This window comes from Choloepus didactylus, chromosome 7 (genome assembly GCF_015220235.1).
Source record: "Choloepus didactylus isolate mChoDid1 chromosome 7, mChoDid1.pri, whole genome shotgun sequence".
NCBI lineage: Eukaryota > Metazoa > Chordata > Mammalia > Pilosa > Megalonychidae > Choloepus > Choloepus didactylus.
The window spans coordinates 126000785-126023709 of record NC_051313.1 but is presented as its reverse complement, the minus strand read 5'-3'; the positions used below and the strand labels follow the sequence as shown (position 1 = coordinate 126023709).

Genomic DNA, 22925 nt, shown 5'->3' with positions numbered 1-22925 from the left:
TGGCTGATGGAAACTTGAGTATTCATCATATTGTCCTTTTTACTTTTTCAAATTTCCATTAAAATATTTTAAAATTTTTATATTGGAAATAATATCAAACTTACAGAAAATTAGTAGAATAAGGATAGTATAAAGACTACCCATAAACCTTTTACTGAGATTCAGCTATTCAAATTTTATCCTTTTTGTGCTCTCACCCTCTTTCTTGCTCACCTACTCACCCTCTCTGGCTCTTGCTTTGTTTCATTTTTCCTTTATTCTGAACCATTTAGGAGGAAGATATATGAATCATGGTCCCTTACCTTTAGCTATTTAAGTGGGTGTTTCCTAAACATAAGGCTATTCTCTTATGTAACCACAATATAATTATCAATTCAGTATATTTAACATTGTTAACAATGGTTTAAAAAATCTCTCATCTTTATTTCAGTTTTTTTTCAATTGACCCAATAATGTCCCTGATAGCACTTTTTCCCTCCAGTACAGGATGCAGTCTAAAATTAAGTATTGCATTTAGTTGTCCTTATCCCTTCAGTCTCTTTTAATCTGGAACATTTACACAGCTTTTCTTTGTATTTTATGTCACTGATATTTTAAAGAATATAGTAACTCCTCACTTTAAAAAAATAGTATGCCCCTTGTTCTGATTTTCTAAAGCTGCTGAATGCAAAATATCAGAAATAGATTGGCTTTTATAAAGGGGGTTTATTAGGTTACAAATTTACAGTTCTAAGGCCATAAAAGTGTCCAAACCAAAGCATCAAGAGGATACCTTCACTGAAGAAAGACCAATGGCATCTGGGGTTCCTCTGTCACATGGGAAGGTGCATGGTGACCTCTGCTGGTCCTTCTCTCCTGGTCTCGGGTTTCAACGTGCTTTCTCAGTAATGTCTCTGGGCTTCTGTCCTAGCTTCTCTGAGTCCTTCTGCTTGTTTCTTCCAGGGCATTTCTGTCTCTAAGTGTCTCTAAGGGTCCTCTCTTAGCTTCTCTGGGGCAAACTCTGGATGTCATCTCCTAGCTTTTCCCCAAACATCTTTCTGTCTGCATCTCCAAGTGTCTGGGTCTGTGTTGGCTTTGTGCTCTTTCTCTTTCCATTATCTTTCTTAAAGACTCCAGTAAACTAATTAAGGCCACCTTGAATGGGAAGGGCCACATCTCCATGAAAATAATCTAATCAAAAGGTTCTACCCTCAATTGGGGGGGGGGTCAAATCTCCATGAAACAACCTAATCAAAAGTTCCCACCCACAATAGGTCTGTCCCTACAAGATTGGATTAAAAGAACACAGCTTTTGTGGGGTACATAATAGATTTAAACCAGCACACCCCCTCATTTGGGCTTTGTGTGATGTTTTTCCTCATAGTTAGGTTCAGGCTATGCAACCCTAGCCAGAATATCCTTCTTAGAGTATCAAATCTGGAGGCACACAATGCCCATTGCCCCTCATTAGTAGGGTTAATTAATAAGACTTTTTCCTCTTGCAATTAATAAGCAATCTGTGGAGAGACACATGAAAACTGTACAAGTATCGTGCTCTCCATCAAAATTTCCCTGAGATTACTATTGACAATTTTTGCCTAAACCAATCTTTATTATGATGGTTGCAAAATGATACTTTTTCTACTCTAGCATTCCCTCACCATTTACCAGTCCGCACATCAGCATTCTATTGTATGCAAGAATCTTCCATTAACATTTATTTATTTACTTGTTTATTTGTTTATTTAATTAATTTATTTATTTATATCAGTATGGATTTTTGAAATCCTATTTTTTCAGTGTTTTACAATCAATCCATTATTGGCCTTAACTATTTTATTTCTCAAATTAACCTAGATTTGGTCAGTGGGAGATTCTTCAAATTACCTTCCCAGCTGACAAAGGTGTTTCAGACACCATTGGCCTTTCTTCAGAGAAGGTATCCTCTTGTTGATGCCTTAGTTTGGACACTTTTATGGCCTTAGAACTGTAAATTTATAACCTAATAAACCCCCTTTATAAAAGCCAACCCATTTCTGGTATTTAGCATAATGGCAGCTTTAGCAAACCAGAACAATAGGTCTTTTAATGTTTGCTTTGCTGGAAGTTCTAATAAAAAATGTTAGATTGGACTTTAAAAGCCTCTTGTGGCTAGGCAGCCAAGCTAAGAGCTCACCAATAGATTTCCCACACAGTAATTATAAATGAGGGTAAGTTCTTCTTTTCTGGAATTCCCCAAAATATAATTGCTGGTCTTGCCAGGAAGTGACCTTCTTTATTCACCTGTAAGTCTGGGAGCCTTGTAAGCAAGGCTGGTTTTTCCAAGAGGGCTTTGTAAGCATTGTCTCCATAAATTCCAACCTTAGTTCCTTAAATGGGTCTGGTCATACCTGACTGAGTACCCTTTTGAAATATGACATTGTAGTCAAAGCCTTGGTTATATAGCCAATGTTTTCTGTCATGTCCTGCTAATAAGGAGGTCAGATTCTTATTGAACCTGTACAAATAATTATATTGCCTTGGAATTAAGAATGCTCAAGAGTTTCCCAATTCTGGTGCAATCAGGCTGAGAGAAAAAGAGAGATGTTTCATTTTTTTTTTACATAAAAACATAACCTACTAAATTTTTATGAATTATAGGTAGCTTAAAGAAATAGAGAAAGGGGTTCCTTATGTCCAGGAACAGAACCATGAAAGCATTAGCAATATTTCAAACTAAACCTATAGTTATCCTTCATCAGGTCATTCAGTCCTATATAATTGAATTCTTGTTCTGCTAAGTCTTATGTTAGCAATCTCATGAATCCATCAGCTTTTTCACTAGAGTTCTGGAAATTTTGACTCACTTAAGTGATATGATATCAAAGTTATTTAAGCAATGTTATTAGAAGCATGTTGCCCATAGTCCTGGCATGGCCCTTTCCATGTTTCTTTGAGACAGTCTGTATTTGTTGAAGATGAAGGACTCTGGCCTGCAGCTTACTTGCAAGCACTTTCAGGGAAGCATCATCCTTCATAGGTGACAAAAGACTTAAAATGACCATGTTCAACTTATTACTATTTTACAAAGTGAAAGATCATAACAAAAGTAATGTAACTGAACAAGGAAATTTGGTTGTTTCTGTGGCATATAATATTTTAAAGGAATCACTGAAATTATAACCAATAATATTATCTGTTGTTTTCTAATATTAGGAAAGGACACATCACGGACAGTGAGGACATTGACAAATGCCTAAGAACTTTATACAATTTTAAAAATGTTTTACATTAATGACATTTTACTCATACTAATTTTACCTAGGAAAGGTTAAGCATCTTTTTAAATTTGACACCACTTTCCAGGAAATTCATATAAAATAAAACTATTTCTAGCACCTCTCTTTTGATAAGGTGAAAGAATAAATCCTTCAGGATTTTCCAGGGGTTCTATAGAAAAATGCAAAGACAGTTTGAAATCAAGAGGACACCATTTAGAATTGCATTTGGGGAAGGCAAACTGTCAAAATTTGTCAGGAGGTTTGAACAGTTGGTTAGATAGGATCTTGGGTCAATGAGAAACAATATTTGGCTATTTAACTGCAGTGAAAAAATATTTAAAAAGTAAATATGGAAGGTAATATGATTGTAAAAAACTTTAGTATTTCAATAAGTTACCCCTGCCTGAAGGACTCCAAGTGTACCATTATATGGATGACATCATATTGGTGGGTCAGAGTGAGAAGCAAACAGTCCATGCATTCTTAACTGGACTTCGACGGTCCAACTGACCATGAATCCTGGCAAGATACAAGGCCCAGTTCAGCAAGTCAACTTCATAGACAGCATAAGGACCATTTGCTAATCCAGTATTGGCACTAGCACATTCCTTCTCTTGGTATCCTCCTGGCACCTCTCTATTGGGTAACACAGAAAACAAGTACTTTCCACTGGGGAACAGAGGAGGAAGAGAACTTGCAAGAGGCAAAACAATCATTTCTGCTGCCCTGCCTCTAGGATCTTTAGAGCCTGGACCTCCATTCACACTACAGATTTCTGCCAGTGGACCCATGCTGACTGCTCCTTCTGGCAGAAGAAGGGAGTAATGGGAAGTTTCAGACCCTGGAGTTTTGGACCAAGAAGTTGCTAGACACAGCACAGCACTGCTCCCCTTTTGAGAGGCAACTCCTGGCATGCTATTATCCTATTGGGCCTTGGTGGAAATGGAAAGGAACCAAGAACTCCGTGGTCCTCCTAAGGCCCAAAATCCCATCATGTCCTGAGTCCTGGGTAATCAGAACACTCATGCAGGCAGCACCCAACAACAGAGCATCATCAAATGGAAGTGGTATATTCAGGATCATGCTTACCTGGGGCCCTCAGGGAGTGATGCACTGGCATGAGTGTGCAGTGGAGGCCCCATCAACAATGATCCTGCTTCAACACTAGATAAAGGCCCTTCCCTCCCTGCATTGGCATCTTGGGGCCCCCAACTTAAAGATGCCCCACCAGATGCTCAGTGCTGGTTCACTGATAGATCAGCCAAGCTGAAGCCCAGTGGTATCCACTGGGCAGTAACCACTGTTTCCCTTGCCTCAGGCAAACTATATAACATGTCTGGGACTGGAAAAAGTACTCAATGGGCCAAACTGCAAATGGCCATCTTAGCCTGAAACACTCAGACCCAAGCACCCCCATGCACCTGTCTGCTTCCTCATGGGCTATCACCCACAGCTTAGCAGTCTGATCAGGTTCCTGGAGGGAACCATGGAGGGAGACTCAAAATTCCCTGGTGTGGGGAAGAGACCTTTGGAAACAATTGACAGCATGGAAAGGCAGCAACTATGTAATCCATGTTGATGCATTGGAATGACCTAGCTGATAAAGGATGCACTAAACTGCTTTTCAACCCCGATGAGTCTGGAGATCCACCTGGGAGAGAGGCAGAGGATAAGCCCTGCCCAAAAGGATGAGGACAATAAACTTATTCTTGAGGACAGCCATGAAATTGCTTAACTTCCCATGGGTGCTTCTGCCACTGGGTGGATCTACCACCAAAATGAACATGAGAAGTTCAACACTATGAAATTATGGACCAGGAACACAGAGTACCTCTCTCATTAAAAGAGGCCCAATCACCGTTACCAGTATAAGAGATGTCAACTATAAGCCAGAGCCCCAAAAATTCATTTATGGGCTATTCCCAGAGGGTCTGCACCAGGCTGCTCATGACAAATGAGTTATATTGGTCCTCTCTCACCATCCCAAGGTATGTCCTATGCCTTGGCCATGGTAGACATCCATTTAGGCTACGGACGGACTTGCCATTCCAGTTCATCATGCAGATGCAGTACATACGTGTGTTATCTTGGAAAAGCAGCTCCGCCACCCCTTTGGGTACCCAGATGACATCTCCTCTCACCAAGGATCCCACTTAACTGCAAAATCCACTCCACAATGGGCCTAGAATCATGGAATTAGATGGATCTCCCATTCTGCCCAACATCCACAGGTAGCTGGCATTGTGGAGAGCTTTAATGGATGCCTAAAAACAGAACTTCAGCATCTACACTCTCTTATCAGATGGACTATCTGTCTTACTTGGGCCCTCTGGAAGCTGAACTCGTCAGTTTCCTAGAAGGGAAACATGACTCTATCCCACTTACTAGCACAGGGATGGGGTGAGGGTAGGGAAGAAACCCAGGCTTTGCTGCACATCTGCCCTAACACCCATCAAGGTGAGGTTTGAGCCTGAAAGGGAGACACCACTTGAGTGTTCTTTTTTTAAAACTTTTATTTTGAAATACATTCAAACTTACAGAACAGTTACAAAAAAAAATAAAAACCCCATCCAGAGGACTGCAACATACCTCCATACCCCAAGATACCAGATCTACCAGTTTAACATTTTTCCACATTTGCTGCTTCATTCTCTCTCTTTCTCTCTTTCTCTCTTTCTTTCTTTCTTTCTTCTTTCCCCAGTGTTGGGAAGGGACCTTTGGAAACAATTGGCAGCCTGTAGATGCACCATCTATGTTATCTGTGCTGGTTTGAATGTATTATGTCCCCCAGAAAAAGCTGTATTCTTTGATGCAGTCTTGTGGGGCAGACATTTTAGTACTGATTAGATTGAAATCCTTTGAGTGTTTCCATGGAGATGTGACCCACCCAACTGTGGGTGATGACTCTGATGAGATAATTTCCATGGAGGTGTGGCCTGGCCCATTCAGCATGGACCTTGATTACTGGAGCAGTATATAAGCTCAGAGAGAAGGAGAAAGCTTGCTACAGCCAAGAGGGACACTTTGAAGAAAGCACAGGAGCTGCAGATGAGAGACAGTTTGAAGATGGCTGTTGAAAGCAGACTCTTGCTCTGGAGAAGCTAAGCAAGGACAAATACCCCAAGAGTAACTAAGAGTGACATTTTTGAGGAACTGCTGTCTAGAGAGGAACGTCCTGGGATGAAGCCATTTTGAACCCAGAACTTTGGAGCAGATGCCAGTCACGTGTCTTCCCAGCTAACAGAGGTTTTCCGGACACCATTGGCCATCCTCCAGTGAAGGTACCCAATTGCTGATGCGTTACCTTGGACACTTTATGGCCTTAAGACTGTAACTGTGTAACCAAATAAACCCCCTTGATAAAAGCCGATCCATTTCTGGTGTTTTGCATTCTGGCAGCATTAGCAAACTAGAACAATAAGTTACTTCAGATTAGCCAAGAAAAGTGTCTCCCATGGGAGGTGGTTGCACGGCCACCCTGTCAGAAATGGTTCCTACTCCCTTTTCCTGTTCTGCAGACTTGGCCTGGTGGCAACCTGGAAGGAAATCACCTTAGTCCAGCTGATCCAGGCCATTGCAGTGGCAGGGAACCTGACTGACTGTTGGATTTGCCATCTGATCCCTTTTCTCCCTTTCCCCTCTTTCCTGAGTCCAGATTGCCCCTTAAGGAGTGGATTTCCCCTGCCTCATTTTATACTAACATCAGGAAGTCCTTCACTTATGCTTTGTGACAAGGATAATGGCACAGTCAATTGGCTGTGCACTCTTCTTCCTCACACCCCTGGACAACCTGTTGGGAGGCAACAACTCCAGATGTAATGAAACTGGCAAATAATTCAGTCATCTTTCAGTTAGCATCCCTGAGATGACCAGTTACTCTTTAGGGGTGGGCTGTGCCCCTCCACGGTTTATCTTTATTCAAGGAGGAAACAAAACCTCCACTGGTTGGGTCAGTCCCTGCTTAGGTCATTTGACAGTGATGGGACAATGAAATTCATAACCAATCTGAAACTTCTCATTGGACTTCTTCCCTTGATCTATTACCTTGAGAAAAATGTGATTTGTCTTGGGGAAGGGAACTCATGATTTTGGATTCACCTCTTTTAGCAGATGATTTTTGCCCTGGTAGGCAGTAAGCACCAAAGAACATATGACTCTCTAGAGACTTCCTCCTAGCCCAAGTGGTGTATGTGCTATTGCTAACACATCCTCCTGCACATGGGCTGATTCCTCAGGGTGGTGGAACAGGAGGTGACTGAAATCCAATGGCAAGCCCGCTGGTTGCAAAGTGTGCAAACAGATTCTGTGTGGGACCTCTATAGCTGGCTCCCATGGTGGGGTGGGGGGAATGGATGTGGTCATTACTCCAGACAGACCTGATTACACTTCTTAGAATAATGGTATGCATAGGAATGATCAAAGCCCTTCTAATGTGCTGCAGCCACCAGTGTTCCCAAACCTTTACTGTCAACATTTTGAGAGTTGTGGGCTGATGAGCCCAAACCTCCTCCACCTCTGTGACTGAGGTGGGAGGTGGGCTTACGCTGCAAAAGCTAATGCAGAAGACTTTAGGCTAGGACTTTTATTCTTGATGTGGTGACATTCTTTACACATTGTGTTTAATAATCCTTATCTGATGCAAATTACAAAGATTCTTAACTTTGCTGTAGTCAGATTTATGAGTCATTTATCTTCTTAAAAGAGGCCTTCTTTGGCCCAAGGATATAAACATAGTTTATATTTTCCTCGAGTTTTTAAATAATTTTGCTTCTTACTATTAGAGTCTTTAATCTATCTTGAATTTTTTAATTGCATGAGATGAGGTAATATTTTTTCTAGAGTTTACCTATTTATACCAATAACACTTGTTGAGAAGTCTATTAACCTCCTGCTAATCTGAAAAGACTCAACTTTTTTGCTTTCACATTCGAGACGCTTCCTCTAAGGGATCTTAACTCTTTCCAAGATTTCAATATTCTAATCTATATTGACGATGTGCAAATCTTTCTCTAGCCCTAACATCCATTCAGTTGCTCAAGCCAAAAACCTTTATCCTGGACTCCTTTCTTCATCTCATATCCCACAACCAATCTAAGAGCAAATCCTTTCCCTCTCTCTCTCCTTCTCTCCCTCTCTCTCTCTCTATATATATACACACACACACACATACATATATATACATTATTATATATATGTATATGTATGTATATGTATATGTATATAGATATAGATAATCCAACCACTTCTAACCATTTACACTACGATCACCCTGGTCAGGGCCACTGTTATCTCTCCTCTGGATTCCTGTAGTGCCCACCTCCTGGATTTCCCCTATTGCTTCTCTATAGTTTCATCTCAGCTGGCAGCCAGAATGATCCTCTAAAAGCGAGTCAGATATTGTCACTCCTTTGTCCCAAAGCCTCCTCTAGCTTTGCATCTCACTTAGACTCACTTGCTTCTTGGGTCTTTGGATCAGCTATTCCTGATTTGCCTGGAATCCTCTTCCCTTATACATTGGTATAATTAAGTCTGTCACTGAGTTGAAATCTTCGCTCAGATGTCAGCTTCTCATAAGACCTACATAGATGTCATAGTCCAATCTTTACCTATCCTGCCTTCTATATATTTGTCATATCATTTATAATCTCTTTTACATAGCAGTTAATTTAACATTCTCTATTATTAATTACTATGTTTCTATTTCCTCCACTAGAATACAAACTCCACAAGAGCAGGAATTTTGTCTGTCACTGATATATCCCAAACATTAGAAGACTTCCTGGAATTCAGCAGGTATTCAATTTTCTTTTAATGAACAAATGAATGAACAGCCCATTGAATATTTCCTTGTTGTACCATAGTCACTTCACACTCAATCTGTTCAAAATTAAATGTATTGATTTTCTGCCAAAATTGGGTTATCCACTTCTCTAAGCCAGATGACTAAAGGTCTGTCTCTCCTAACTCTCCCCTTATCTTCACCATGACAATCCACTGTGCCAATAACTGTGCAATTTCTCACCAAGTCCTGCTCCTTAATCTCTACTTTCTCTACTGCTTCCCCTTAGCCACAGCTAACTGTCTGTTGCAAACTTGCATCTTTAACATTTTCTGGTGCCTCTGCAGAGTCTCCCACCTACCTCAAAGCCTCTAATGTGTCCCTATTTGGTTCCCTCCCCATATGACAGCCAAAAAGCTCTATAATCCAAGTATAAATTTGTCTCTTTCCTGCTTAAGTTCTTTCCATAACTCTTCATTTTATTTAAGACACTGTCAATACTGCATTGCATGGTTGATAAGCTTGTCCATGATCTGCTCCTGCTGAGCCCTCCAACCTTACTCTCAGCTATGCCTAACTCCTTGGAATTTGTCCCAACAGGTTTTGCTTCTATCTTCCTTGGCCTGCCATGCCCTTCACCACTTGTGCCTAGTACACACAGGTAGCGCAGAGTTCAAAGCTCAAGTCTTAGTACTCGATGTCCCCCTGCCCTGCTCCCTTTCCCCTTGTACTTGTCCCTTGTGTTGGAATCACTGGCCTCCTTACCAGTCTACCCACTACATTGTAACCTCCAAAATGGGAGTTGTCCTTCAGTTCTGAATGTCCACAGCCTAGCACAGTATAAGGCATATGTTAAATTATCATGCAAAGAGCAGTGTATGATGTCTAATGCTTTCCCTATTTCCCCCATATGTAAGATGGCGATACTGAGATGTGGAATGCCTTAAAAAGTGAGAAGTAAGAACAAAATCTAGAGCTGTTCAAGTTTAAATCCCAAATCTGGGCATTACTAACTGGGTAGTTTTGGACAAGCTTCTTAACATCTGCCTCTGTATCAATATGGGTTTAACAGTAATTCCTATATTCTAGACTTATTTCATCAATTTTTATTTTATCAACCAATTTAATATTGCCTTATTTATCCAATTAGACCTTCTTCAAGGTATCCATAAAATAGAAGATAGACATACTCAGGGAGTCATTCTTGCTTTTTTTTCTTTACAGCAGGATGCCAAGAGTGCTAAGGAATATGTCATAGCCTAATAATAGGCCTCTTATTAGTTACAGAGAAGGAATCAGCTTTGTGTCCTGCCTTGCCTTCTCTGGGAGAGGTGCGAATTGCAGGGGTGCTTTGATGAGGTCCAAATTAAAAGAAAAAGCTAAATGTAAGGTTTGGTTCCTTAATTTAGCATGTCTAACTTGTCCTAGGGAGATCATGACTTATAGAATAAAGAAAGCAAGGTTGAGTCACCCTGTCTTTTCCTTCCCTGGCCCTACTACTTCCTGAAATGTCATCCCTTAAAGGCAAGCTACTACCATAAATTCAGAAATCAGCACATGTAGCCATTAAGTGGTGCTTCTTGCCTCATCCAATTAGCCAGGTTCCAGAAATCTTTGCAGTTAAATCTAGCCCTATCAACACAGAACCACTCCTACCAGTCACTCTTCCTCCAAGGTCAACTGAAAGCACAAAATATTCATCAGTATCAGACAAAGTGAAGAGAAGTCTCTATATACAGACTAGGGAATGGTAAATGGGAAAGATGGTGAATGAAGAAGTGACAAGCAAGAAAGGCCAACTTGCCTACTCCAAAACTGGAGGGAAACTGACCAAGAACTTCCCTTTCAGAGAATGAGGAATGACCTCTAGAGTCATAGGCTGAGTCATGACTCACCAAGCTTTCAGGGGCAAAATTGGCAGAGAGAAGGATGGGGTTGGAGCATCATCTTTCTTGGGAAAAGATTAAAAAGATTTGGTGGGAGGAATTAGTACAGCAAGAGCAGCATATATGGGTGGCCTCAAGGGAAAGCTGGATTCAAAGTCAAATTACATAAAAAAATCCTCCTAGGTGCCACTGAGGAACAAAGCAGCAAGAAATGAGGAATCAGCATCCCCAAGGGATCAGAGAAAGGGAGCTACTTCTTAGAGACAAATAGGGGGCTGAGATTTAGGGAGAATTCATTCCTCCTCCCAAAGATGCAAGAGAGCATGGATGTACTTGCTGCCTTCCTGGTATGTTTGTTTCCAGAGAAAAAGTAGGAAGTGTTGCCCTGACTGAGCTCACACCTCACACAGAAAGAAGTGGGCAGGGAGGGGAAGGGAAGGTCTGTTCAAGTCTAACAAGTTTAGTTCCACCTGGCTTCATTCTGCTACCCCCACTAGATGGCTTGTTCTCCACCTTCTTTGATGATGTAGATTAGAACCCACAGGGTGAACATCTAAAACTCTAGCTTTAGAGCTGGGGAATGTTTGCTTTAGAGAATTGGAAGAGAGTGTACTTCAGAGCAGTATTGAGGTCCAAAACAGGATGTGGGTGACAGGCAACACAGGCTATTTCTTGTGCGTGTGATGCCTTCGGAAATGCCCTTGCTCCCGATTCCTTGGGGTTTTTGATTTTGCACCAATGGAAAAAGAAGGGGCTGATGTTCTAAAAAGTCCTCTCCCAACAGAGCCCTGAGCATGTGGAGAGGGCATTCCAAAGCCAAGGTTGCTGCTTCCCCTAACTGGTCCACGGACAGGGGTGCTCTGAGCAAAGGGGACCATGGAGGGGTCTCTAAACATAGTCTTTCTTGCAGAAGTGCTGGACCCCCCCAAGGTAAAAGGCATGCTCTGACTGGGCAAGCCTTGAGTATTCTGGCTCCAGCTTTTTCCAAAGGGGGTGACAGTGTTCGTGGTCCCACTTAGCACTCCTCCAATGCTGATTGTTCCAGAGGTAGATCTTATGTCTGGGGCAATTGCGCTGATCCCAGACTCCCCACAATCCATAGGGGTCACTAATCCCCCAAAGGCAAAGGGTCGTGGGGCTGTAATGCCAAACACTGAGCCACAAGCCCCACTCTGGTGGGTCTGGGTGACAACTCCAAAGCCAGGTATAGTTTGACCAAAGGGAAAATTTGCTGGAGTGCTGCCAAATGCCAGTTGGGTGCTGGCAGGAGTGTGAAAGGTAGATGCTGAGGTTGTCAAACCCCCAGAGGATGATTCTGTTGTACTGCTGAAAGCTGGCCAAGTTGGAGTTAGGGTTGGGGTTAGAGATGTCACTGTTGAATTTCCGCAAAGGAAAGAGTTACTGAAGCTTGGGATAAGGAATGGCTGGGAGGCCCCTTGCTTCTGCCTATCTATGGCTCCAAATGCAGGCGTGGCTCCTGAGGATAGTGAGAAAGGTGGATCTGAGCTTGACCCAGAGGGAACTGCGAATGCTGGAGTTAGAGTGGAGCCACTGGATAACAGTGAAGGCTGGTTTGTGGTTAGTAGAGCTGAGGCTGACAGAGGGTCACTCGTAACTCTGAAATTGGCAGTGCTACTGCTAGGGGATATCTGGACAGCACTGGGAAGAACCTTGTTAAAGATGGTGACTGTGTGTACAACAGGGATGGTAGGTCGTTGGTGTGGTGGGAAAATGAAACCTGTGGCTGGAGAGAAGCTGGCCCTAAGAGCACAGGCAGCCCCAAGAAGGAAAGTGTGGCAAGTGGAAGGGATGGAGTAAGTGTTGCCTATGGTGCTAGTAACATTCACTACACCAAAATCTGAAGGTGGCTTGGAAGAATAGCCTTTGGATATGCTGGCTGGGATGGTGGATGTGACTATAGAGGTGGCCTTGACCAGGCCATGGAAGAGATGGGTAGAAAAAGGAGTAGCAGGAGGAGAAGTATGCTTGGAAGAGGAAGGAGATAACATGGGCATAGTTTTAAATTGTTCTATGCTGCCAAAGACAGGCTTGAAGGTGGGAGTTAAGGTGCCTGGAGTTGTGGTGAGGGAAGAGCTGAAAGATGCTGTAGCCATGATTGAAATTCTGGAATATAAGGAGGCTCCAATCTCAGTATTGGGTGGCAGCCCAAAAATGGGTTTCAGCATTGGGGGAGCAGAAGTTGTAACAGGAGGTGAGCTACTCATCATTCCAGACAAAGTACTTGGCATGGGGGTTGCTGCAGGGGTAATGGCAGGAAGAGTGGGGGGCATGGCAGACCTGTCAGTCTGCGAGGTCAAAGGTAGCCTGGTAGCATCGGTGACCCGTGATGTGGGAGAAGCTGAGGTCAAAAGGATGAAAGTAGTTGTGGGCTTTGAATCTGAAGAGATGCCTGGAAGGGGCTCTGACTGTGGGGATGCAAGTGGTGCCTGCAGGCTGGGTGTCTTCAGAGATGAATGGACCACATTTGTTGCTTCTCCAGTAGATTGTGGGAAAGCCAGTGGACTTAGAGACTTCTGCAGTTTTTTAAAGCTTTCCAACTGAGGTTTTGTGCCATGGGTTGGAACTGTTCCTGCGGAAGAGAGGGTGAAAGAAAGGGAAGGCTGAATATCAGGCTGAGTCTCAGTGACAGAGTCTATGGTGGCTTCTGTCTTATCCTCCCTGGCTTTGTTGCTGCATTGGAGCCCAGCTTTCTTTCCCAAGGCCAGATCCTCAGCAAGGTCTGTACAACCAAGCTGGGGAAGTGAGGTCACCACCAGCAGGTTCCTGGGGCTAGACAGCAGCAGTGGAATCTTCTCATTTTGTTGCTTAGAACTGCCAGATGCTCCTGGGGACTCCTTGTCTGACACCAGGGTATCTGGCAAGTTAGACTGATGAACTTTTCCTTTCTTTTTTACTGGCCACTCTGGTGTCTGGAGTGATGCACTGAGACCCCTTCTCTTCCATGGCTCTGAGAAATCTCTAGAAGAGCTGTAGGAGCTTGTAACAGCATTTCTTTTGGAGCTGAGTGGGCCACCTGTGTGTAAGCTGGTCAAGGAGCTCATGAAGGAGCAACTGGATCTCTTATTCAAGCTGTGATCTGTGCTCCAGGAGTGGAGGCTTCTCTTAAGAGGCCCAGGCCTGGGCACAAAAGAAGAGAAGACCCCATTTTTCATCAAGGGCTTAAATGCAGATGGTCTGATCTCCAGACTCCTTCTCTTACTGTCCAAGTTCTCAGGGAATATTGGTTCTTCCAACCTCACTCTTTTCCTGTATTCTCTTAGGGCCCTCAGCACTGTCTCTTTTGCACACGGATCTGGAGGCTCCTCAGAAGGTGAGGACCCTGCAGAGTTGATTGCCTGTGCCCGGGAAGTGGCGGAGTACCCTCTCGGTTCAGGGGGAGTGATCTTGATTGTCACTGGGCTCCATATTACCCTGGGATGCCGAAGAGACCAAATACTCTGCTTGAGGTAACTTTCCCACCAGTCTGAGGGAAGAGGTCCCATTATGGAATTCTGGGGAGGCTTCATGGGAAAGCGCCTCCAAGCCTCGTTGACCACCCACGCGTTGGGAATCGCAGGATCCCAGTTTGCCGGCCTCCTCACAGGCCTGTGCCTCGGGGCCGGGTGGGCGCGGTGGACGTGCTGAACCCGGTAGACCTGGTGAAGGGGCTGAGCGCGCTGGCGGTTCACAGGCCTTTCGGGCACATCTGTGTGCGCTTGGGCTGGAGACGACTGTGGATGTCCGGCCTTGTCCAGGTAACTGCCCATGAGGAGCGTAGGGAGAGGTCGGTGACTTCGAGGAGGGTTTGGCTTCTGAGGTTTCCTACTTGCAAGGTTTGAGGCACAGCGCGCAGTATTCTGGTGACCGTTGGGATCCCGGCGCGAGGGACGCTCCGTACCTTCCAGGCCGCAGGGCCCGGCACCCGCCAGGCCAGTGCCCTGCGGGAACTGGGGAACACGCAGAGTCTTGGCAGCCGGGGCAGCTTATCCGAGCTCGCGCCTCTACTCTCTCCGCAGAGAACTGCAGAGCGCGACTCCTGAAGAGGGGCCGGAGAGAAGACACCCGGCCTCTTGCTCCGCGTGGGGAGAGACAGTCCGGAACCCTGCTGTCTCACAGAGTCGCACAGAGCTGGGATCGAGAGGGCGCTGGGTCTCCAGGCACTGTTGCGACTGGCCTCGAGGGTGCAGGCTGAGGACTTCGTCGCGGATCGATCTGCGCGTTGGTCCCCCAGAGTCCGACTGCGAAGCGTGGACCCGGCCCGGCAGGGCGAGTCCAGAGCCGCGCTCGCAGGAGTGCAGTAGTGGAGACCTGGATACTGGACCCCTGCAGCTCAAACAGTATTCGCTCCGTCGGCGGACAAGGAAACTGCAGACGGAATTTGCTGATGGGGAATTCCCGTGCTGCTGCTTTCCCGCTGCCCTTGCCGCCACCGGGAAGCCCTGTGAGTGAGCTTCTCCTCACCGCTGAATTCAGGGCTCTGTCCAGCTGTTCGCCCTTGCTTCCGGTGTTTCTGTTGATCCTAAGGGCGAAGGCCCGGCTCCGGAGCGGCCAGTGGTATGTCACACCCACCCACCCAGAACCTGAGCCCTCAGCAGGCGCTTCGCTCAGTGCCTGGCCCAGGCCACCCCACAATTTCCACTCCACGGTCCCCACCTAGCCCAGTGGGGATGGAGAGCCTGGAAGGGAGCGAAGAGGTGGGAGATGTCTGTACCGGCTTTTGGACCGGGTGGGTTTTGAGGGGGACTCGCTCTCCTGTGATTTAAATGTCCTTTCCTGAAAAAGTTACCCACAATCCGCACCAATTTTATTGTTATTGTAACCGAGAAGTTAGGATTTAAGAAATTATTATGATTATTGAATCATTATATAGATATTTCTTTTTAAGTTCTATAATATTAGAATAGCCATAGGGAAATACCTGAAGTTATTGAACTGTAATCCAGCTGCCTTGATCTTTGCAACTGATTGTATAACAATTGAGCCTTTACCTTGTGATTATAAAAACCTGTGACTGAACCTCACTTAAACCCTGTTATCTTGTTTTTCAACGTAGAGTCTTAGGATCACTAAAGACAGCCTCTAACGTTTATTCATGAAGGGCTTTGAGTCAACCCAGAACTAACCCACCCCAATTCCAAAGCTATCTTGATAGAGCTGGATCTAAGCAAAATGAGCCCACCTGAAAGGTACAGTAGCTTAAACATTTTTTTAAATACATTTTTTATTGTGAAATTTAACATATATACAGGACAGTGATAACTTTCAAATTATGATTTAACAAGTAGTTAGACAGCAAATTTCAAAGAATGTTATATGTTACAGTTCCACAATTTCAGTTATTTCCTTATTGTGATATATAATGTATATACAGAAAGGTGATAACTTTAAAAGTATGATTTAACAAGTAGTTATATAGGTAATTTTGAAGAATTTCAGTTATTTCATTCTAGCTATTCTAATACCCTAGCATCTTAAAAAAAGAAAAACTATGTATTTATTTATATAAAGATTCAGTATTCGCAGCTTAAACTTTTACCTATAAGTGACCTATACCTCATTATAATACTAAAAATCATGTCTGTCATATTAAGGCTGCCATTTTCTTACATGCATTCTGTGGCTAAGCATGTAATCAATCGGGCCATGCTCAAAAAATTAGATCATCTCTAATTATGCCATCTGGAGCCATTGTGCTCCATTATCCTAAAACCTGCCCATCTTTTGATACTATGAATGGATCAGAATTACTGCAGTTCAGAGAGACAGATTTTTAGGCCAACAGGTCATTGGCTCTCCTGCTTTGTGCCTAGCAATAAATTCTTTCTCTCTTTGAAACCGCAGTATCTCAGGAATTGGTCATTTGTGTGTATCAGGCAGAGAACCTACCACTCTTGATTGGTATCATTATTAGAAATTGTTTTAGTGATCTTTAAAAGTTAGTTGTAGGAGGAAGAAGATGGTGGCATGGAGAGGAGTGGAAGCTAGTAGTCCCCTGCAACAACTAATAAACAACCAGGAACAACTAGTAAATAATCTAGAATAACTGTGGGGGGACAAACGTGACCATCCACTCTTCATACACCAACCTGAATTTGGAGGGATGCCCAATATCACAGCATAAAATCTGTAAGTAAAAACTATGGACCCAAGCTGGGAGCCCCTCCCCCCACAGCCTGAACTGCAAAGCCTTGCTGTGACAGAGAGCAGCACTCTCTGAACAAGCAAATGTACCTCAGCCCAGCTCCAACTGGAGTTTTAATTAACAAACGTGGACTGCTCAATACAAGCTATGAATCCCCAACAAGCACACAGAGGCTTTTGGTGATGACTGATCTTGGAGAGCTGGAGGACCTCTCTGGGAGGGAGGGGAAGCCCAGAGGATCTGGTACTATCTCTGGCCTATGGATGAAACTGAGGGGAGCTGCAGACTGGCCCTGAAAGGGGGCTTTCTGTCCCTTTTTCAGCTCAGTGGAGAAAGCCTCAGTCATTTTCAGTTCCCAGTGCTCTGACCAGACAAGGGTAGAGATAGCACAGGCAGAAAGACTATTCAAATGCTAATGATCTCTCCCTAGGGGGTGTATCTTCCCTAAGGGGAAGAAGGTGGTGCCAAGCTCTACTACCCGCCTTCCATTCAGAACTAGACCCCAGAGCCTGGGGGAAAACAGCCACAGGCCACACCTCCTTACACTAGTCTGGAGCTACAGGCTGACAGGCACCACCTGCTGGGCAGAAAAGCACAGTGACTTGAGGCCTCACAGGGTGTAGCAATCTTCTAAGACACCCTCAGGGAAACTGGATACTCTTGCCTCCTTCCAAGACCTGAGCCCGAGCTGGTCTGGGAAAACCTGATTGGGGTAACCAAGGAAAGCAGATGCCTGGACAGCAGAAAACTACAACCTACATTAAGAAAAATTAAGTTATGGCCCAAAGGAACAAACTTACACTTTAACTGAGATATAGGAATTTGAATAACTAATGCTAAATCAATTCAAAAAGCTTAGGGAAGATGTGGCAAAAGAGATAAAGTGTATAATGAAAACACTGGGTGTACATAAGGTAGCAATCAAAGTTTGTAAAAACAACTGACAGAATCTATGGAAATGAAAGGCACAACACAAGAGATGAAAGACACAATGGAGACATACAACAGCAGATCTAAAGAGGCAGAAGAAAACACTCAGGAACTGGAGAACAAGCATCTGAAAGCCTACACACAAAAGAACAAATGGAGAAAAGAATGGAAAAATATGAGCAATGTCTCTGGGAATTGAATGAGAACATGAAATGCAGGAATATATGTGTCATGGGTTTCCCAGAAGGAGAAGAGAAGAGAAAAGGGGCAGAAGCAATAATAGAGGAAATAATCAGTGAAAATTTCCCATCTCTTATGAAAGACATAAAATTACGGATCCAAGAATTACAGTGTACCCCAAACAGAATAGATCTGAATAGACCTATGCCAAGACACTTAATATTCAGATTATCAAACATCAAAGATAAAGAGAGAATCCTGAAGGCAGCAAGAGAAAAGCGATCCATCACATACAAAGGAAGCTTGATAAGAATGTGTGTGGATTTCTCAATAGAAACCATGGAGGCAAGAGGGAAGTGGTGTGATATATTTAAGATACTGAAAGAGTAAAACCACCAACCAAGAATCCTATATCCAGCAAAACTGTCCTTCAAATATGAGGGAGAGCTTAAAATATTCTCTGACAAACAGACAGTGACAGAGTGTGTGAACAAGATACCTGCTCTACAGGAAACACTAAAGGGAGCACTACAGACAGATAAGAAAAGACAGGAGTGAGAGGTTTGGAACACAATTTTGGGAGATAGTATCACAGCAATGTAAGTACACTGAACAAAGAAGACTGTAAGTATGGTTGAAAGAGGAAGGTTAGGAGCATGTGGGATGCCAGAAACAAAAGATGAAAGATAAAGACTGGCACTGTATAACTCAGTGAAACCTAGGGTGCTCAATGATTGTGATAAAAGTTACAAATATGTTTTTACATGAGGTAGAACAAATGAATGTCAATGTTGCAAGGTGTTAAAAATGGGGTGGGATTGGGGGAAAAATACAATCAATGCAAACTAGAGACTATAGTTAACAGAAACCTTGTATAATGCTTCCTTAATATAATAAAGGCAATATACCAAAGATAACGCATATGGGGGGAGGGGACATAGGGAAAGGATATGGGACTCTTGGCATTGGTGATGTTGTCTGACTCTTTATTCTACTTTAGTTTAATGCTATCTTTCCTTTTGTTGCTTCCTAGCTGTAATTTTTTTTCTCTCTCTCTTTTCTCTTTTTCTTTTGTCTCTCTACCTTCTTTGACAAACCATCGATTGTTTACTTAGGACAGAATTATGGTGTGTGAACAAAACTGTCTTTAAAAAATGGGTTGATGAAGAAATCTTGAGGGCACTATTTTGAGTGAAATAAGACAGATACAAATATTGCATGGTCTCAATGATATGAACTAATTATAATATGTAAATTGATAGACATGAAATATAAGTTACCAGGATATAGAATGAGGCTAAAGAATGGGGAGTGGTTGTTTATTACGAGCAGAATGTTCAACTAGGGTGAACTTAAACATTTGGAATGGACAGAAGTGATGGTAGCACGTTGTAAGAATAGCTAACAGTGCTGAAAGGTGTGTGAATGTGGTAGAAAGGGGAAGCTCAGAGTCATGTATGTCACCACAAGGAAAGTTGGAGGTTAAAAGTTGGAATGTATAAAACAGTGAACCTTGTGATGGACAATGTCCATGGCTAACTGTACAACTATTAGAAATCTCTCTCATGAACTAGAACAAATGTATGGCACTATAACTAGAAGTTAATAATAGAGGGGCATATGGAAAAAATATATATCTATTGCAAACTATACACTACAGTTAGTATTTTAACATTCTTCCATCAACAGTAACAAATGTACTATACCAATACTATGAGTTAATAATGGAGGGGGGTGGTTAGGGGTATTGGAGGATTTGAGTTTCCTTTTTTTGTCTTTATTTCTTTTCTGGAGTAATGAAAATATTCTAAAAATTGAAAAAATTAATCATGGTGATAGATGCACAGCTGTATGATGGTACCCTGAGCAATTGATTGTACACTTCGGATCTTTGGATAATTGTACGGTATGTGAACAATCTCAATTAAAAAAATTAAAATTAAAAAAAAGGTTAGTTGTTTTTGAAATTTCAGAATGTTAGTACCCCACCTGACTCTACTTTGACATAAATATTTAGCCACAGATTAAATTAGACCTATGGTATTTATTATAAAATTGATTATTTGGTTGTATACAATAATTGTATCTAAGTTAGTGGTCTATTTTTTCCCTTTGCAAATGATATATATTCCATTTGTAAGGACTATGCAGAGAGAAATTAATTTACTTTTTTTTTTTTTTTTTACAGTAAATGGCCCCTTCAGGGCCTCAGGTCAAACTTGGATTGGCTCTGAGAAAGCTGACAAAATGTTTTAAAGGACTAATCAATGGTTATCATCACTGTGTTCACCAATGTTGAAACTGTAGGGCTTAGCAATGGGGGTGAGAAAGGTGGATGTAGTCAACTAAGTGGCTGGGAAATTTTCCAAAGGTACAATATTGAAACCAAGATGACAGACCACGTAGAGAGGGGTAGGGAGGGGCACTGCCTAGGAAGATGACAGTCAGGGCAGCTTCTAGAAGTGCAGGCAGGGGGGATAATAGAGAAGGTGCGGTAGACCCAAGGGAGAGGGAAAGGGAAAGTGGCAAGGATGGAGGTGGAGGGTAGGGGCAGAGGGTTCTGGAATACAAGGTTGCTGGAGACCAGGTAGGAGTTAAGGCAGGATAAGATGGGGGGAGGCCAGCTATAAGGCAAGGTAGAGTGGGGAGTGAGGCCAGAGCCCTTGGGCCCTGACCTCTGACCAAAAGACTCTTCTAAAAGAAGTGGTCATGCTAGTCTCTGAGCTCAAGTCTTAAGAAACTGGTAGTGTCCACTTCCTGTCTTTTGGGATGGTATTTCTAGGAATCCAGCCACCATGCTCAGAGGAAACCCAAGTAGCCTGTGGAGAGTCCTTCCTGGGGAGGAACTAAAGGTCCTCATACACAGCACAGGTTTAGCTTCCAACCTAATGCCTGGACCACTTTGCAGGCAATGTCAAAGAGCCATCATGAAAACAGATCCTCCAGACTCCATCAGAGGTGCACCAGCTAACACCTGGAAGCAGCAACTGGCCCCTGCCAAAATCTGTCCAAATTGAACACTAGTTAGCAAAATGACTGTGTTTTAAGTCACTAACTTTAAAAGCTTTATTGAGGTATAATGGGCCTACAACAAATTGCACATATTTAGAATGTATATTTTGATATTTTGACATTATGTATTGTGCCAGTTTGAATGTATTATGTTCCCCCAAATGCCATTATCTTTGATGTAATCTTGTGTGGGCAGACCTATCAGTGTTGATTAGATTGTAATTTTTGAGTGTTTCCGTAGAGATGTGCCCCACCCAACTGTGGGTGATGACTCTGATTGGATAATTTCCATGGAGATGTTACCCCACTCATTCAGGGTGGGTCTAAATTAAATCACTGGAGCCATATAAATGAGCTGACAAACAGAAGGAACTCAGTGCAGCTGAGAGTGACATTTTGAAGAGGAGCTACAGCCAAGAGGGACAGTTTGAAGAATGCACAGGAGCTGAGAGAGTAGCTGCAGCTGAGAGACAGTTTGAAGACGGCTGTTGAAAGCAGGCTTTTGTTCCAGAGAAGCCAAGAGAGGAAAAATGCCCCAAGAGCAACTAAGAGTGACATTTTTGAGGGACTGCAGCCTAGAGAGGAACATCCTGGGAGAAAGCCATTTTGAAATCAGAACTTGGAGCAAACACTAGCCACATGCCTTCCCAGCTAACAGAGGTTTTCCAGACACCATTGGCCATCTTCCAGTGAAGGTATCCAATTGTTGATGCATTACCTTGGACACTTTATGGCCTTAAGACTGTAACTGTGTAACCAAATAAACCCCCTTTTATAAAAGCCAATACATTTCTGGTGTCTTGCATTCCAGAAGCATTAGCAAACTAGAACATGTATATACCTGTGAAACCCTTCCTTCTGTCCCTCCCTTGAATTCTTTCCAACCACTGATCTGCTTTCTGTCAGCAGTTTACATTTTCTAGAATTTTTATACATGGAATCATACATTATATACTCTTTTTTATCTAAGTCACTGGGTTTGGGGGTAGTTTCTTGGCAGTAATAGTAGTGTCAGAAATACTGGTACTAAATAAATCCTTCAAATACCAGCAGTAATTATTGTAGTACTGGAATATTCAATCAATTAAATTTGAAGTGTTACCCTTCTGGAGATTCTGACTATAATAAAACTTAATCAAAATATGGAGAAAAGGCTTTCTGTTAAAACTCTTGTTTTGACCCAACCTAAGCCAATTTGGTCATTCACAATGACCAATTAAAAATAACTGGAAATAATTGGAAGTGGGAGAGAGCTACTCCCACACAATCTCACTATCAGCTTGTAGTGAAAATAAGTCTCAGATTAAATTCATCCACACATACGTATATTAAACATTTATGAGTAAACAGGCACAAACAGTTCATACTTGGTCTGTAACCTGATCTTTAAAGTGAATGAAATCATACTTTTCTTTCCTTATTGATAATCCAACCGCATCTTTCATGAAAGATTCTTTGAGGGAGACACAACCATACTCAAGGAGGGGGATTCTGTTTCCCTTATGATAGGAATCAGACAATGAGGCACTTTCAAACCTGGAGACTAGACAGGTCAGATTGGGGATCAAGATTGGGGCTCTGTGCTTATGGGAGCAGGCTTCAGGCCTTGCTTGCTCTTTCTTTCTTTTTTTTTTTTTTTTTAAACTGCAGATTTTATTGAGTTATATTCACATACCATATATTCCATCCAAAGTATACATTCGATGTCTCACACTATCATCACTTAATTATGCAATCATCATCACACTCAATTTTAG

At 42.8% G+C, this 22925-nt stretch overlaps 1 protein-coding gene across 1 annotated transcript; it reads right to left on the bottom strand.

Moving 5' to 3' along the window:
• Nucleotides 1–11569: 11569 nt before the first annotated feature.
• Nucleotides 11570–14671, bottom strand: POM121L2 (POM121 transmembrane nucleoporin like 2). Its single transcript, XM_037844851.1, has one exon. It carries the CDS (start codon nt 14669–14671, stop codon nt 11570–11572), a length of 3102 nt encoding a protein of 1033 aa, XP_037700779.1.
• Nucleotides 14672–22925: the final 8254 nt, after the last annotated feature.